The sequence below is a fragment of the Apodemus sylvaticus genome, chromosome 10 (genome assembly GCF_947179515.1).
Source record: "Apodemus sylvaticus chromosome 10, mApoSyl1.1, whole genome shotgun sequence".
Classification (NCBI taxonomy): Eukaryota; Metazoa; Chordata; class Mammalia; order Rodentia; family Muridae; genus Apodemus; species Apodemus sylvaticus.
The window spans coordinates 2806681-2825642 of record NC_067481.1 but is presented as its reverse complement, the minus strand read 5'-3'; the positions used below and the strand labels follow the sequence as shown (position 1 = coordinate 2825642).

The 18962-nt window shown below is 46.6% G+C and overlaps 1 protein-coding gene across 1 annotated transcript in view; it reads left to right on the top strand.

The window, feature by feature from the left end:
* The window catches only part of Rptor (regulatory associated protein of MTOR complex 1), a 291246-nt gene that overhangs the window by 37574 nt on the left and 234710 nt on the right, over positions 1–18962 (top strand). Inside the window, exon 2 of the mRNA XM_052197679.1 lies at positions 18198–18300. Coding sequence (XP_052053639.1) covers positions 18198–18300 — 103 coding nt within the window. The remainder of the gene's footprint in view (positions 1–18197; positions 18301–18962) is intronic.

Below are 18962 nucleotides of genomic sequence, written 5' to 3'. Positions count from 1 at the left end.
TTTGAGGAGTGATGGTGAGAAAGATGATTATTGTTGTTGTACAGTTATGGTGCTGGATCCAAGTCTCCAAGACCTCTCAGCCCTTTATTTCTCATTTTGATGATTCCCTAAAGACACAGTGGGCTGGTTTTCTGTTAGTGAAAGGATGCTGGGTAAAACCAGCCTGGGGACCAGGTGTGTATGGTGAGGTCTGCAACAAGTCAGCCACCGACTTCCAAGGGTGCTCTTCCTGTGTCATTACCTATAATGGCTCAGCGTCCCCAGCAGTAAGTTAGGACAACACACATGAAGTAGGGTCATCCTTAAAGGTTCTTTAGAGACTTAGCTGGGTGCTTGTCATGGGTACATCTCTGCCTGGCATGCACCAGAACTCTAGGCTCCAGAAGGCAGGCAAGGGGTTCCTCATGTCCATGTTGTATGTCGTTGGGGCCTGGTGAGCCAACCTTCCTGTTGGGGAGGCGAGCTTTCCAGAAGCCACTGCACCTGCAGGTGTGTGGTTCACGTTGGCTCTGGGTAGCGCCTGACTGACTTCCATGTGCATTGCTGTCTCACTAAGACACAGAGGAGTCAGCAAATGTATGTCACCCCGTCAGACAGTTGTGCCAGCTCTTATGGATATGTGCTGAGTTGTGCTCCTTAAGAGAAGTAGCAGAGCCGGGCGGTGGTGGCGCATGCCTGTAATCCCAGCACTCTGGGAGGCAGAGGCAGGCGGATTTCTGAGTTCGAGGCCAGCCTGGTGAGTTCCAAGACAGCTAGGGCTATACAGAGAAACCCTGTCTCGAAAAAACCAAATCAAAAAAGTCAAAAATAAAAATAAGACAACTTAAGAGAAGTAGCAGATATATTGGGGCAGAAAAGGCTTTAGAATTTTTTAAAAGTGTGAAGTAATGAGCTAGAGCTGAACTTCCTGAGCTGATGTTCTGTGTGGACACTAAATGCTGCCTTGGAGTTGCTTCAGTGAGAACACCATTGAATTGTAATTAAATATTAAGAACCTATAAAATATATTTGCATTACAAAAGTGGTTAAAGTAATTTTCTCAGTCTTCATAAATTTAGATAATAGTCATTAACCAAAATAAAGAGCAGGCTTTGAATGGAAGAGGCAAAGATGCAGAAAATTGCCCCTGGAGCTGGGCTGCTAATGACACTGTTGTGTGGTTCCAGAATAAAAGCCTGTGGGATTGACAGAATCTTGATGCCTGACTGTGTGCTGCCCACTGCAACAGAAATGTCACCACTAGGTTAGGGATAGTTACAGAGATGTGTTAAACTGACTCTTGTGAGTTCTCAAGTTTCCTGACCTGTTCCTGTTGTGCTGCATTCTTGGGTGTGTACCAAGCAAGACACCAATTGAGCAGGGTGGTCCTCTTCTTTTTTTAAGGTAGTCTTCTAACATTAACTCATTTTGCCTCATTCCCCACAGTGCTGGTATCATAATCTCCCATACCTGGCCTAGTGGCTTTAAAGGAAGTAAGTGGAGTTTTACTGACAGTGGTTAATGCATCTATGGTCTTGTAGTTTGGTCCATATTTCACCGATCCTGCCGGAGCTCTGAGTTGGGAGTTGCCACTAATTACTAAGTTGTCTCTGAGCACAGACTTAGTCACTAATCAAGCTTCAGTTTACAGCTATGCAAATAGGAAAGATTAACCACTTCTCTATCTTAAATTAAGCTTTTTATTTTAGATGGCTAGAGAGTTTAATGAACCCTCTGTACCTTCCTGTTTCCTCTGCTGGGAGGCTAGTGTGGCAGCAGCTATGGTGGCACCCGGGTGTTCTCTCAGTACTGAGGAGGTGAGGCAGGAAGATTGGGAGTTCAGACCAATGTGAACTATACAGTGAGACCTGTCTCAAACCAAAGCCTTAAGCCAAACGCTGTCCCATAGCGTCACAGCCGTGGTCTTGATGGAAGTTGGCATTCCACTCCACAGCCCCTTTGTTCTCAGCTGCACACACTTCTAAGCTGGGCACACATGAATCCTTTGTCATTTCAAGAATGTTGTGTAGCATCTTACTTTTCGCAGTTGGCGTTTTCACCCCTGAATTCCCCAGAGTTTCATCCATATAGCTCATCATTTGTCCCTGTTAATGCCAAGTGTCGTCTGTGGTGTAGATGACCGCCGTTGTGTAACTGCTTATTCACGGAAGGACATCTGGGTTGCTTCTATCATGAATAAAAATGCTGTGAACTTTTTTTCTCTGAATGTTAGTTTTCCTTTCTTTGTTATGAATGCCCAGAAGTGCAGTAGCCTGGCCTGCGGGTGCATGCTTATTTTCCTAGGAACCATTGCACTGAGCAGCTGCACCTTTGCAGACAGGCTCTCAGTATGTGGTTGCTGTTCCTGGAATGGAGCTGTGCAGCATGGATGGTTCTAGGCCAAACTGTTGCTGACAGAATTCCACCCGAGACTTGGCTTGTGCTCCATGTCCGAAAGCTCCAGCACTCAGGCTCCCCTGCACCTGCTGTCCTTGAGGCTTCACAGAAAGCTCTTCTTCTACCTGGAGCTGAATGAGGTCTTGCAGGCAGCCCTTGTGTATGCTGCCCCCTTGAGCTTCCTTTTTGGGGATCACCTATTTGTGTTTTGTTCTTTTCCTATGGACTTTGTCTTTTGGTTTTTCTTTTTCTTCCTTTTAAAATATGGACTACAGTACACTGGTGATATATAAGCAGTGAGGTGGTGATGCATACAAACGTGCACCTTCTCTTAAGTGTGTTTGTCTTGGTCTTGTATAAATGCTTGATGTTTCAGTGTGGTCAACTGTCACCACTGGCAACCAGGCTCTACTTTAGTATTTCATATTTTACACTTCCACCCCCCCCCCTGTATATTCTCCATTGCTTTGGATCTTGAGTTTTGAAGCTGCTCTGAAGAGAGTGAAATTGATTCTCATAGTGTGATCTTGGGTGGACCTCTATCTTTGGCTTTAGTTTCTCATGCTGCAGTTCTAGAACATTTACAGATGTTATGAGAGTAGGTGAGATGCAAGAGTCATTGCTTCCTTTCTGGCCATCAGAGTGGGTGTCACACAGCCTAAGATGTGGGCACAGCACAGGATGTCCCGCCTAGCACAGTGACTCTTCTCTGCCAAGGCATGTGTGTGGGATTCCCTGAGGCTTCTCTGACTTGTGTTGTGCCCTCCTGAAGACAGTGCTGTTGCTCTTGTGTGCCTGTGTGAGTCACAGTCTCTGGAGAGCAGGTTTTATACCAGCACGTGAGTCTCATCGGGTCCAGGCTGGGTCACACGGTGTGCCAGAGCTCCTGGTAGCATCCTCGTATTGGAAGAATAGGCTATAGGGCAGGTGACTGGGCTTGGCTCAGGTTTCCGGAAGCAGTGGGGCAGTTGGTGAACAGTGTCTTAGGCAGCATGAAGGCAAGGAGCTTGTTCTTGTTTGGGAGTTGTCGGCAGGATACATGAGTACAGTGGGACTGTGACAAGTGAAGGGGAGGCCAAGCCATGGAGTTCTGCGAAGCCATCCAGGGAGCAACACTGTGCGAGCAAGCAATTTGTGCATCTGTTTAAGGGGGTTGCTTGGCTGGGCCCCACTGCTCGCCCCTGTGCAATCTGTAAAACCCATCTGTCCTCCTTCCCCCAACCTCTCCTTCACTGAGAAACTCTGAACAAAGACCTGGCACCAAAAGCCCAGTTCTGCAAGCGTGGATGCAACAGTCTGACGAGACCAGTCTGCCTAAGTGCCTGCCCAGGGGTTTGGCTTTTGACCATAGCTGCGGATAGCGCAAGACACTTTATCAAGGGTGGCAGGAAGCAGTGCTGACTTGGAGATCCAGCTCCAGGAGCCTTCCCTGCTACGGTGAGGTCTGCTGAGTGCAACAGTTTTAGGACTTTTTGGAAACAAATATACTTTTACTTACCTGGGAACTGTAGGCAATAGACTGCAGTTTTTCTTGGATCTTTGTGATTGATTTTGTTTGTGCCAAGGTAGAGAGGGCTTCCCATCCCCAGCCTTCATGCTGAAAGATTTTTGGCCAAGTAGAATTGAAAGCTGGGGCCAGTAAACTGTCCTACTTTCCCCATTAAACTGTCCTACTTCCCCCAGAGCCCACTGCTGTTCTTACAGTGTATCCATCTTGCTCTTTTGCTTGTGTTTGTTTTGAGGTATTTGAGAAGTGAGCAGTCAACACCCTGATTCTTTGCACACATCTCCATGCAGCTCCCGAGAGGGCGTGTCCTCCTGGCCTGACGTCAGGGTTACAGCTAGCACCTGAGTGAACTTCTGCAGTCTCATCCCATATCTGTGCTCTGCTCTCTCTTCCTGCCTGTGCGGAGAGTGTGGCTGCTGCTGCTGCTGCTGCTGCTGCTGCTGCTGCTGCTGCTGCTACTACTACTATATCATCATCATCATCATCATCATCATCATCATCATCATCATCTCATCATCATCATCATCTTCGCCCTCCTCCTCCTCAGTTTTGTTTGTAGCCCCCGCTGTTCTGGAGCTCTCTGTAGACCAGACTGGCCTCTAACTTACAGAATGCTCCTGCCTCTTCCTCCTAAGTGATGTTTTATTTTGTTTTGTTGTAAGCAAAAAATTCTTAATTTCATGTATTTTTCATTTTTTCCCCCTAAATCAAAAAACTGTGTGTGTGTGTGTGTGCGTGCGCGCTGTGTGTGTGTGTGTGTGTGTGTGTGTGTGTGTATGTATTGGTGATGAGATGGCTCAGAAGGTAATGTGTTTGTTACCAAGCCTGATGACCTGAACTTTACCCAGACCCCACATGGTAAAAGGCGAAAACCAGCTCAGTTCCCATGTACAACCCCCCCCCCCCAAATCCATTGGTGAGGTTCCAGGCTAGCTGTGTTGTAGAGTAGCCTGCCTCATTTTGCAAGTAGTTTGCTGGTGATGCCATTTGTCTTGTTTCTCCACACCCTGTTTCCTTTAAATAGGCTCAGTCTGGAGGTACTTATTCTAGGTGGTCAAGCCTGTTTTGAAGGGCCGAGGATCGTGGTTCGCCAGTTTTTCTCACTATAACAGAGTCAATAACCCAGCAGAGAGTTGCTGTCTGCAGAGCCAGAGCCCGTGCTTAGCTGTGGGAGTGTCCTTTGTACAGCTTAGTGCTGAGGTGACAGTAGCCATTCTGATTGTAGCTTTTCTTTGTGACTGTGTCGGTCAGCCTTGTGTCATTAATGAAATATCCAGAGAAATGGTTTCATGGTCACACTTCAGAGCCCAGTCAGCATCAAGTGGTACTGATGCCTTGAGCCTCGGTTAACATGACAGATGCAGGGCGTCCAGCATCCAGTCACTCCTGTGCCAGAGGAGGAAAGACATTCCAGTGACAGCAGGTTCTATAGAGTCACAGTACCCCATACTACTTCTTGAAAACATGCCTTTGACAGGTCCCCATGGGAGACAGCCAACATTCACACCTTAGCAGTAATTTGATTTTGTTTGTTTTCTCAGTAGTCTGCATGTGACTACTGAGAAAGTGAAGGGTCAGTGCTTTTCTGAACTTTTTTTTTTTTTTTTTGATATTTGTGGATTTGATTATCATTTTTTGTCTTTTTTTTATTCGATATATTTTTTATTTACATTTCAAATGATTTCCCCTTTTCTAGCCCCCTACTCCCCGAAAGTCCCATAAGCCCCCTTTTCTCCCCCTGTCCTCCCACCCACCCCTTCCCACTTCCCCGTTCTGGTTTTGCCCTATACTTCTTCACTGAGTCTTTCTAGAACAAGGGGCCACTCCTCCTTTCTTCTTGTACCTCATTTGATGTATGGATTATGTTTGGGGTATTCCAGTTTTCTAGGTTAATATCCACTTATTAGTGAGTGCATACCATGAGTCACCTTTTGAGTCTGGGTTACCTCACTTAGTATGATGTTCTCTAGCTCCATCCATTTGCCTAAGAATTTCATGAATTCATTGTTTCTAATGGCTGAATAGTACTCCATTGTGTAGATATACCACATTTTTTGCATCCACTCTTCTGTTGAGGGATACCTGGGTTCTTTCCAGCATCTGGCAATTATAAATAGGGCTGCTATGAACATAGTAGAGCATGTATCCTTATTACATGGTGGGGAATCCTCTGGGTATATGCCCAGGAGTGGTATAGCAGATTGAAGCTCATATGAAAATTGCTTGTCAACCATGTAATGCACTACGGGAATAGAAATATGAAAGAAGTGTGTGTGTGTACTCATGCATGTGTGTGCACACACGCCTGTGCACTCTGTCTATACTCCAAGACCACTTTTCCTTGCTAACTGTTCTTCAGTTCTATCAGGCTGGGTACATTCTGAACCTTTCTTGGGGTATCTTGGGACTTTGAGCATTTCTGGCAGGAGATACAGAATATTTTTCTTGTCTGGAATGCACAGTGTTTGTTTGTGGTGGTTTTCTTAGGACCCACAGCCGAATCTAGTGAGCCATGGGTGGTTAACACAGGTGCTCGTTAGCAGTCAGCCACATGGATCCCTTTTGTTGTACCCAGGTAGGAATCATGAGTGTAGGTGAGCTCTTTCATTGCCAGTAGTCCCAGGTCCCCAAGTGCCCTACATCCCAGGGCTGGATGCGGAGGCCCAGTGGGTTACAGCTCAGGCCCTGAGAGAGGGACCTGCTGCTTAAGCTCTGGTGGCTGGAGACTCTCAGCTCTTCAGTGGCTCTCAGTGCTCACGCTGGAGGCTCGTGGCTCCAGTTAAAGATTGCCAACAGCTTGGCACTTGGCATCTTCTGTAGTCCTCAGCTTCTCTCTCACAGGGACTGACAGTAGCGTCAGGCAGCGTCAGCTGATGCCGTAACTTCCCAAGTTGCAAGTCACAAGCATTAGAGTTGTGCAGTCAGCAGCAGTGGTCTTGTAGGTTCTGTGGTTGGTATTCTCAGTGCTGTTCACCTTCCCAGAGACCACAGTGCCATCCAGCATTGTTTTAACATGCAGATGAAAACTGGGAGCTATTGGTATTCTGTCCAGCTTCTGTCATGGACTAGATCCCAGGGTCTGTCCACTTGAGGATGAAGGTTTCATCCTTAGATTTCTCTCTGTAGATGGACTTGCCACCACTACCATCATTATTGTGTGTTAAGTCACCTCCCTGTCACAGGAATCCTGGGATAATTCTGTGAAAAGAGGAACTGTTATAGCCAGGACCTTTCCTTTCAGTGCTCAGAGCATCAAAGTTTTCTGTTGCATTTGGAACTTGGTGGAAATAGCCAGAAAGAGAATTGGCCCAAGGAATCATCATCAGCCGGGGGTTCACCATCAGCCAGGGGGTTCACCATCAGCCAGGGGGTTCACCATCAGCCAGGGGGCTCACCATCAGCCAGGGGGTTCACCATCAGCCAGGGGGTTCACCATCAGCCAGGGGGCTCACCATCAGCCAGGGGGTTCACCATCAGCCAGGGGGTTCACCATCAGCCAGGGGGTTCACCATCAGCCAGGGGGCTCACCATCAACCAGGGGGTTCACCATCAGCCAGGGGGTTCACCATCAGCCAGGGGGTTCACCATCAGCCATGGGGCTCACCATCAGCCAGGGGGCTCACCGTCAGCCATGGGGCTCACCATCAGCCAGGGGATTCACCATCAGCCATGGGGCTCACCATCAGCCAGGGGATTCACCATCAGCCAAGGGGTTCACCATCAGCCAAGGGGTTCACCATCAGCCAGGGGGCTCACCAGCCAGGGGGCTCACCATCAGCCATGGGGCTCACCATCAGCCAAGGGGTTCACCATCAGCCATGAGGCTCACCATCAGCCAAGGGGTTCACCATCAGCCAAGGGGTTCACCATCAGCCAGGGGGCTCACCAGCCAGGGGGCTCACCATCAGCCATGGGGCTCACCATCAGCCAAGGGGTTCACCATCAGCCATGGGGCTCACCATCAGCCATGGGGCTCACCATCAGCCATGGGGCTCACGATCAGCCAAGGGGTTCACCATCAGCCAGGGGGCTCACCATCAGCCATGGGGCTCACCATCAGCCAAGGGGTTCACCATCAGCCATGGGGCTCAGGATCAGCCAAGGGGTTCACCTTCAGCCAGGGAGCTCACCAGCCAGGGGGCTCACCATCAGCCAGGGGGTTCACCATCAGTCAGGGGGCTCACCATCAGCCAGGGGGTTCACCATCAGTCAGGGGGCTCACCATCAGCCAGGGGGTTCACCATCAGCCATGGGGCTCACCATCAGCCAGGGGATTCACCATCAGCCATGGTGAAGAGCACAATGGGAACTGGAGAGAGGAGGCACACACCTTTAAGCCCAGCACTCAGGAGGCAGAGGAGGGTGAGCTCAAGGCCAGCCTGGTCTACAGTGCCAGGATAGCCAGGGCCACACAGAGGAACTCTGTCAAAAGAAAAAAGAAAGAAAGAAAGAAGGAAGGAAGGAAGGAAGGAAGGAAGGAAAGAAAGAGGAAAAGAACACAGTGGGGGTGCCCATGGCTGCCTGTAAGAGGTTCCAGGAACTACAGTGTCTGCAACACCTAGCATGTGGACTTTTTCTTTGTGTGTCACTTAAAAAAGAGGCTGGCCAGATGACTCAGTGGTTAAAGGCCTCTTAAGAGCCTTGAGTTCAGTACCTAGAACACATTGGGTTGGAAGAACTGACTCTGACCTCCACGTGTGCTCTGAGGTATTTGCCCCCTGTGTATCGCAGGCTGTCCTCAAACTCAGAGAGACCCTCCTGTCTCTGTTTCCTGAGTGCTGAGTGTAGCACTACGGAAAGTATGGCTTTTTGTTTTTGTTTTGTTTTTTTGTTTTTTTAAGTGAGAAAGAGCTAATGTGACTTTGAGGTACAGTTTTGAAGTAGTGTTGAGACTTTTTCTGCTTGAACATCTGACCTGGATGAAGTGACATGTCCTCCTCAGTGGTCACTTCTGCGCTCTCAAGGCTACACTGAAGGACTTCCTACCCAGAGCTGTGGAAGAACTGTCAGCTCTGTCCTTTGTTTTGGAGGCTCTTCCCAAAGACTTTACTGTAATGGGGTGTGGCTCCACCACCTCCTTCCTGGAAAGTTCAAACCCTCCTGTCAGCAAGGATCTCAGACAGTGAGATCCAAAGACAGACACTGCCTGGGGGATATGCCAGAGCTGAGGAGGTGTCCTCCTCAAACTGTACTCAGAAGGTGTGTGTGAGCTGCTCTGTAGGAACAGCGTTGGCCACCCTGAGAAGGGCCAGCAGCTAGCCTTCAGTGCTTCATACACCCTGCCTTGCTTGAGTTGAAATGTTCCTGAAGAATATTGCTACTGAGGTTTGTTTTTTGTCTGAAGGCAGATAACCAATATGGATCTCTCTAGAGTCTGGTCAGGGCAGACCTGAGTTTGATTATAGCATCCATATACAAAATTGAATGTAGTAATTTGGGCTTATATTAGAATCCTGCTCTGGGTAGGCAGAGACAGGCAGACTTCTGGGGCTTGATGGCCAGCCAGCCTAGTCTAATTGGTGAGCTGTAGGTCAAGGAAAGTCATTGTTCTGAGCACCAACACCTGTGGTTATCCTTTGGCTTCTAAATGCATGTGTGCACATTCATCCAGGCACATAAACACATGTTCCTGTGGACCCATGCACATGAACACACATATACATACATACACGTGCCTTTTATATCCCCATGAATACACAATCTCTAGATGATTTTGAGATACTGAATTTTTCTAAAAACATTGACTGTGTAGGGAAGACTGATTTCTTTTTTTTCTCCAAAGTCCGGAGTCTTGCTAGTTTTTGCACTGGCATGGAGACCTTTTTCCTACCCTAGCCTCTGGTGCTGGGGTTGTAAGTGTGTACCTTGTTCAGCTCTTACACTTGGTCGTCCTTGCTAGCTCCGTGTGTAAGCGAGGCATGGCTGTATTCGGACGAGGCCCTGAGGTGTGAATGAAATACAGCCTTAGGTCACTTTGAGACTAGCTTTGGGACTAGCTCTTAGACTGGTAAGCATGTTGAGAAGAAACACACAGGAAAGAGCGGGCTGTGAAAGTGCCTCATGGTGCTCATGGGTCCAGCCTTGGCTGAGGGAGCTGTGTTTGTTCAATTTTGGTTCACCGACCTGATCGTGTGCCATGGTTTGCAATGCTTGGTTTAGCAGTTCATAATCCCCAAAGGATATTCATGTGTTATCTGCTTTATCTCTAGGACTTTGAAAGAAATTGAACTGTTGCTGCTTTCTATTTCCTGTTTATAATCCTTCCCACCTTTGGCTCTATACAGTTGTTGTTTCTCAGAATTTCCTTTGAGTAACTCAGGCATGGGTGGTGTCCTGACAATGTTTTAGAGCCAGCACTTTTATGTCGGTGGCAAAAATCCATTCCTAGGAGGCTATATAGAAAGGACTGACTTCTCAGGCCTTAGGAAAAATTCTAGAAGTTGCATCTCCTGAAGAGCTAGTGAATATTGACTCCCCATGTCCTGAAGGTGTGAATTCAAAACCTGATCCCTGACCTATATTGGGAGGGGAAGGGACCCAGTTACATATGAAATAGTCAACTATGGAAGCTCTGTCATGGAGAGGAAGCGTCACCAGGAACTGCATCTCCCTAAATTCCCCATTTGGTTTCTGATGGATATCCTAAGTACCCAATTTGATAATGTCCCCTTATCTGCTTCCTGAGTTTTATTCTTGGAAGCTTTACCCGAGGAGACACGCTGCTCTCCCTCTTGGGACTCTCTATGGGGAACTCCCCAATGGCTGCCTATGAGGCTCCTAGAGTTGATTCCTGTTGGATGTTTTGAGCACCTGATTTGATGTTCCACTCTCCTCTTCTTTCCCCTCTCTCTCCTCCTTTTGCTCCCTCCTTCCCTTTGGCGTTGGCTTGCCAAATTCACTGGAAGATCATTTTCAAGATACATCCCATAGAACAGTATGCTGGCTGAAACCTTCCCACTGCTCTCTAGTTTATTCTTGGTTGATCTCTGATGCTGGATGTTGTCTTCTAAAAGTATCTGTCCTGCGATGATATGCAAGTCCCCTTTCTTGCAGTCTGTGGGTACTGTTCTAATTCTGTTGGCCCAACCAGGATGCTGCTATGGAAGCAGCCTCTTTGGTCACCTGAGATCCATATTGTTTTTCTGAATGTGTACCATGGATGATATATATACCAGTGGATTCTGATGGGAAGAGGAAAACAGGTCTTGGGTGAATGACTGATTCTAAGGATAGTGTTGCTAATTCTAATTTATTAGTAGTTTTAAAGCTGTGGATAAGCATTGTATCAGAAAAAAGTAATCTGAGTAACCTTGGAACCAATCCCTGTTTTGATGGGTGGCCACTTTCCTTATGAAAGTTAGTTTTGTTTGCTTGATTACAGGGCTGACATTCTTAGGAGAGGGCCCCACCGCTAAAGGCTCCACCTCTATACTAATCTAGAATTCAGCCAAACAAATTATTTTCTGATTATTTCTGATTATTTTCTGTTTCAAAATTATTAAACAATTTTTCTAGTAGTAAAAATTGTATGAGCATATGTGGGCACTTGTGAAGAAAGCCTTTGGTTACTGTGGTAAGATTATTTGTTTTAATTCCCTTTTCGAAGTAACATGTACTTAGAGTTGGAAATTTGACAGTAGATTTCCTGAAGGGCCAGGTACAGAGAAGAAAAAGGGGCCTATCTACACTGTGTGTGTTTGTGTGCGCGCACACATGGACGCACGGATGCGCAAATTAAGAAGGGCATTCTTCTTAGGTTTAAATAATTATGATCTCTAGAATAAACTAAGCTAGGATTTTTTTAAAGACATATTTTGTATATAGTTCTTTACTTTGATTCTTAGAAAACAGATATCTTAAGGTTTCTTATGTTGGAAGCAAACTCAGTCAGAAGTCTCCTGGGTGTTGTTCTTAGGAAGAGCCCAGGTGTCCCTTTGAGGTAGCACAGAGCTTGCCACTGGCTAACTTTGATGTTACAAGTTTCCCTTTGCCTTTGCTTTCTAGTACACTGTTTTACAGCAGTGGAAGTAGCTTTAAAGTCAGTGTAATATGAACAAAATTAAAAAAGCCCACACATTTAAAATTAAGTTAGGATTCTGGCTCAGAGTAGCAAACCAAACTTGCAAATTCCTTCTCTTTTTTTCTAGTTCCCACAGAAGGAATGAAAGAAAATGAGAGAACCGGGGACCTCCCTCGCTGCTGCTAGGGGGGAAACTCAGTTTGATGTGTTCTTTCTGGCCTGTTGCTTACCTTCTGCTGTCCTTGAATGGAGTTGGGGGCACACTGGTTTCTCCTTCCCCCCTTCCTTCTCCTCTCTTTGCTGTGTGTTCTAGTTTCCAACTTTCTTTATAAATTATGCACCTATGTTGCCTCAGCCCAGTTCAGGTTTTCCTGATATTCCAAATCCTAATCTCTTGGGAGTGGGTGGCTCTGTCCTTAGACAGTGGGTGAACAGTGTTCTGTGGCATCAGTGTTGACCCTCAGGCTGGCTTTCTGCCTCCCTTGCATATGCTCAGCTGTTTGCAGGAGCACCACTCAGCGTAAGCCTAGACCACACAGGGCAGGTAGCTTTGCTTACTCCTGGTTTCTTATCTGCACAGTGTTCATCTAGATGTTAGGCATGGTAGCCTGTGAAGTTGCAATCAAACGTCCTGCCGCTGGATCAGCCATACCTTCCAAATAATAGGTGGCTCTGTCAATTAGCTAAGAAGGAAGGCATAGAAAAAACCTTTGTAGTATTGTCTGAATCCTTTGAAGTGCAACAGACATCAGTGTGCTCCAGTCACCATGGTGGTGCTCACGGTGGTTAAACAGGTCTTTGTTTGAGGACAAGTCTGTGCTGAAGTCACTTACTCAGTGGAGATTTCACTGTGTGACCATTAGTGCTGTCAAACACATGTTCCTGTGCTCTCGCTGTATTGTAAGATACGGGGTAGGCACAAAATTACTTATATTTGAAAAAATTTGAATTTTAGAACATATCTAGCACCTCCTGTGGCCTCCTCCCAGACCAGGCTGCCCTTGAACTTACAGACATCCTCCCATCTCTCTCTGCCTCTTGAGTGCTGGCATTAAAGCCGAGTTATACACCTGAGTTATACAGTTTCTTGAATGATCCTGTTTTTCTTTTTTTGAGATAGAGTTTCGTGTAGTCTAAGTTGTTCTGGAATTTACTACATACTCTAGGCTATTCTCCTGCCTCAGCATCTCAAGTGCTGAGATTGCAGGCTTGAAACATTTTCTCTGAATTTCAAAGTGACATTCTTTTCAAACTCAAATTTAACCCCTGGAGATATAACTGTGTCATCTTTTGTTATATTCTATCCAGAAGTGTTTTAATGCCCACAATGGTTATTTTATGCAATATTTTGCAGGTTTTGGTATATTAAACTTGGTAGCCCTTACTAAAACATTTTTATAATTGTATTACTAAAAAATTACTAATCTAGCCGGGTGGTGGTGGCGTACGCCTGTAATCTCAGCACTCTGGGAGGCAGAGGCAGGCGGATTTCTGAGTTCGAGGCCAGCCTGGTCTATAGAGTGAGTTCCAGAACAGCCAGGGTTATACAGAGAAACCCTGTCTCGGAAAAACCAAATCCAAAAAAGACTAAAAAAAAATTATCTAGATTTTTTTTTTTAAAGAATAAGGTTGCCATATAAATGAAATAAAATACCAAAAAGGCATTTTAGATATAGTTAAACATGAGAGACTATACAGTTATGCCAACATGGTTAGAATTTATAGACTAAGATATACTTGATTGGCTTAAGAATATTTTGTAATAATCTGTTTTTCTGTTTCTAAATCAGTAGCTTGGCATTAGACAAAAGTCCGTTTTGTTCTAGTTTGCTTGTTAGCATATGAATTTTTTTTTTTAATAAAGAAAGCATAATTCAGGGTGTTGGTTAGGAATGCATCCTGTAAGCAAGTTTGCTGGATGTTAGTTCTTTGTGTGCCTTTGTTCATACTTTCTGCCCAGGCCAAGTCCTGCTGCTGCTGCTCAGTCCTAGGACAGGAGAGGAGAGGCCAAGCCTTGAGTAATGTTCAGGGAGTCCAGGAGGTACACTGTTGACAAGTCTGCTGGGTGTGTCACAGGACTGGAGAGGGAATGTTGTGTTTTCATAAGTGTTTTCGTCTGAGGGACTCCCATCATTAAGACTATTTGTGTATGTGTGTGGAGGCCAGAAATGAATATTGAGACAGGGAGTTCCTCAGTATGGCTGTAAGAGGCCAGTATACTGTAGGGCTCAGGGATCCTCCTGCCCTGCCTGGCCTTCCCAGGGCTGGGGTTACAGGCACGGAGCGCTACCCTGACTTTTATACGGTGCTCAGGATATGAACTTAGGTCCTTGTGCTTGTCCAGTACTTCCTGACTGAGCTGTCTGCTAGCTCTTGAGTTGTTTCTTTTCTTTTTATAATTAACTCAGAACATATTTACTAAGAACTGCAATAAACAAGTCAGATTGAAGGCTACATCAATGCTGAGACCCCAGTGGCTGCCAGAAGCTCAGGGCAGCACTGAGTCCTTCCATGCGCTGCTTTCTTACTGGAGTACCTGCTATGGATGCCTTTGTACAGGAAGCACAGGAAATGTGATGGCAATAAAGTAACAGGACCGCCGAACATCCTGTTGTAAAGGTCTGTAAGGCAGCCTTTCCTCCACAGCCCCACCCCTTCCTGTCTGTGAATATGTATGTGCGTGCCTCACAAGTATAGAGGTTAGCACTGTACAGAGGTCGCCCTCTTCTCTCGGCATGTAGGCCCCAGGGGAGCAAACACAGGTCCCTGGGCTTGGCAAACACCCTTACCAGTTGAGTCACCTCACCAGCCCTCAACTTTGGAAGGGAGGGCTACTCTTGGCTTTCTTTTGTCTTGTCTGATTGGCAGTTTGCTCTTCCTGTGCTTTGGAACCATTACTAAATGGACAAGCATTGCTTGAACACAGGCATCATCACACCAGGCAGTGTTCTGATGGGAGGCTGTGAACCCCAAGCACAGGATGCAGATCCCCAGAAGACTGCAGTCAGAGCTTGTGGCTGTTTATCTGGAATTTTCCATGTACTGTTCTCTGACTGCAGATGATTGTAAGTAAGGGACCCTGAGGCAGGGAATCACTGTATTTGAGGCCTGCACTGTATGGATGGCTGTGTCTGTGGAGAGAGCAGACTGGGATGACTGAACAAAGCCGTGTGTCTGCAAGAACTGACTTGGGGCTTGATCTAAGCTTTTGTTCCAGAGTTAATGGAGATTTTGTGGTCTCTATGTTATGTCAGTGGAAAAGACTTAAAGCTCAAGCAAGATGACTGAGATGTTTTCACAAAACCTCTCATTGTAGATAGCCCTCAGGCTGAGTCTGCAAAAACTAATTGATCAGCTCTGTGGTCATTTACAGATTGGGACGCTAACTAGAAAATGGCTGATTTTCATCTTTCCCCCTGACAGCCAGTAAAGAGCTTGTTTTCAGGGTTACAGCGAGATGATTTTGGGCAGTTCTGTGAGGATGCTTTTGGAGGTGGGCATGCAGGGAGAGAAGAAGGGTGGAAGCATCCTTGCCCTGTGCTGAACGGCAGACCCTGCTCTAGAGGTGCACGGCCATCTCTGGAAAATGCCACTGCGTCCTTTCGTGCTGCTTTAGGAATATCATTCTAGAAGTTTCCCACAATGCCGTAAGACTTGATGTAGAGACAGGAGGTATGGTCTGTGAGAGAGGATGAGCACAGGCAGTGTGATAGGGTGTTTGCACACTCACAGGAGAAACAGCAGGAAGCCCATGTAGTTACAGATTTAGCTAGTGACCCCCTCCTCACTCCCCCTCCACACGAGTAAGTGGTCAGATGAAATTGTCATGGGCAGTGAGTTTGCCCTCCATATGTCCATGAAGAACACAGGCTGGGGAAGGAGACAGTAGTCTTTCTCACTTCATATGTCACTGACAGAGGTCAGAGGAGACTGGGCTCTATGGGGAGATGTTGTGCTCTGTCTGTGAGAGGAGCGTGTGTGAAAAGGTTGCTTCTTGTTAACTTTGATTGGAATATCAATGCAGTCCAGTGGGACTTAAACAGTGACTAAGGAGCTGGAGCTGGACCGCTGATTAGAGCATTGGCTGCTGTTTCAGAGGACTCAGGTTAGAGTCCCAGCACCGACGTGCTGGCTAAGGACTGCCTGTATCTCCAGGGTTAGGAGATCTAGTCCCTTTCTGCCTCCTTGGCCATTGCACACAGGCAGTTCAGTACATACACACAGCCACAACATCTATACACATAAAAAATAAGCGAGTAAGTGATTCATTTGGGAAACAGGTGAGCATTAAGTAGCTATGTAATAGTATTTGAAGAAAACCAGGTCTTTGGTTATTATGTAAGGTGCAGTGGTTAGTCTTCCTGGTCAACTTAAATGGATTTAGAATCACTGTGGAAACGCACCTGCATGGGGTGTGTCTGTGAAGATGTTTCCTAAACTGTTTAACTGAGGAGTGAGGGCATATCCTTTGTGGGCAGCACAATCCCTGGGATGGTTTCCTAGACTGGATAAAGAGAGGAAGCTGGGTGCTGGACTTCATTCGTTTCTCTGCGTTCTGATAGATGCAGTGTGCAGCTGCCTCATGCTTCTGCCGGCAGGGTGGCCTGCACCTCAGACTGTGAGCCAGAATGAGCCTTCCGAATGGACCGCGGCAGCTGTGTTGTCACAGCTAAGCAAAGGACGAAGATAAGGCACATGAGCTTGTCTCCTGAGGAGTGTGCTATGCTGTGCTTGTCACTGGGTCATTTTTCTCTTGGCAGACTTAACTACTCAAGGGTCCTGGGGATGTGTGAGGTCAAGGAGAGTATTGGATGGAATTACAACAAGTGGCTATTTTTTGAGGGGGAAGAATTCTCATCTAGTACCAATTTGTCAAAGTACTATGATAAACTAACAGGTTAAATGTGGGACAGAGATTTAATGCTAGGATGATGTGTGCTCACCCACTAGCCTGGTCTTTGCCAGTCTGTTCAGCAGGGAGAGCTGAGCTCCGCTTTGATGCCATGCAGTGAGGGGCACACAGGGAGTCCCTGAGACCCAAGGACAAAGTTAAGAGAGTAGGTGAGACTGGAAATGGTGTGTGCTAGCAGGAATTGGGATGCCCCAGGTAGAGAGGACCAAGGCTTGGAGGTGGACGATGTCAGGTGACAGAGTGTGGCTCTGCCCCTTGAAGAGCTGAGCTTTGACTTGTGTGAAGCACGGCTCTGATATGCAGCCTGCATACATCCAGGCAGGTTGGCCCATCTGTTCTTATGCATACATGCTGGCGTGATGGAGCCCAGTGACAGTCGGTGCTTTGAAGTGCAGACTTTTCAACTAGGATGCAAAGTGGCTTGGGGTCTGTTAAGGGTAGGGTGCTGGTGCCGCCAAGGATGGTGGGGGATGAGGAGGGCTAAGACTCAGTCTGAATGTGTCCCTCTCCCACCCAACTTATTTTTTTAAGACAGGGTCTCACTGTAGCCCAGGCTCAAATTCTCAGCCCTTCTGTAGTGGTGGGATTGCAGGTATGTGTTGTACTGTGCTCGGTGCAGGATCTTTATCTCTTGGCTTCCCGGGGTATTCCTCGCACCTATGAACAGTTGATGGCACACTTCATGTGAGCAGATGAAGGATGTGGCCAAGATTTGCTGGCTGGGTGGGGCTGCTTCTTAAAGTTGGGTTTGTGGAAAAGGAAGGTGGGAGGAGGTGTATCAGGTGCTCTTTCAGAAAGCAGAACATACCAGGTATGGTGGGTATACCTTTAATTCCAGCACTCAGAGTCAGGTTGGTCTCTGTGAGTTCTAGGACAGCCAGGACTACACAGAGAGATTCTGTCTCAAAAAACAAAAGACAAAAACAAAACAAAACAAAACACTGAAGGTACTCAGACAGCAATCACAAGTAGAGAAAACACAGTAAAGTGGTGTAACATGGATAATGTGAGAAGTAATTAAAAAGACAAACCAGCGAACAAGGAGGAGTGTGAATCTGAATGAATATGGTGTGTATGCCCCACAGAGTATTCAGCTACACTAATAAGAACTAAGTCTCTTGTCCCCCACTCACAGTTAGATGCAGATAAGAACTGTGTGCTGAGCACTTTAAGATAGTCTTTTGATCAGTGATTCATTTGTAAGGAAGCTCCTGCATGTCTCGCTTTTATTCCTCTGCCCTGGCCTCAGAGGTCGGCTGACTTGGGGTATAGGAACAGTGCTGCCAGAGTGGCTGATTGGGTAGGGCAGTGCAGGAGGAGCCCAGCGTTCTGGGGATATATCTGAAGTCCATGCTGAAATACTATTTCTGTTGTGCTTCCAGATGAAGACAGTTAGTGTGGCCTTGGTCCTCTGCCTGAATGTGGGTGTGGATCCTCCAGATGTGGTGAAGACCACACCCTGTGCTCGATTGGAATGCTGGATCGGTAAGTGCCAGCCCCTCCCATGGGCACCTGTCATGGAAACTGCTGTTTTAGATAAGTTAACCTTTATTTTGTAATAGAGAACATTTACAAGGGAAATTAATAAAATGACAATTGATTTCTGAACTTTTTTAATTTAAAATGTTAGTGTATGGCTTGTGCCTATATGTGGTGTATAATGCTAGCAATGAACACTTTTGAAAAATTGAATGACTCATTTGTGCATAATAATATTTATAGAGAAAGTAAATCGAGCTGTCTTGCAAAAAGCTAATGGTATATGTTATAGATGATTGTGGCCGTATTCACACTTGCTGTGTACTGAGGATAGCTTGTAGTAGTTTGCAGGTAATTTGGCCATTTAATCCTCACCAAAGCCCCACAGCAATGCACATGTGGAAGCCAGAGTATGACCTGTGAGAGTCACCCTGTGTGGCCTCGTCAGGCTAGGTGGCAATTGTGTCTGTCTGCTTACCCGCTGAGCCATCTTACTAGCCCCTGCCTGGTTCCTGAAGCAGAGGAACATGAGATACAAATGAGGAGCTTGCCTAAGCAGTCCTGTGAGTGCATGGTGGAGTCGGGAAGCCTGTATAACGGAAGGAAACTGTTCATTTTAAAAAACTAGAGCTGCTTGGTGGGGGACTCCTTTAGCTCCATCATTCGAG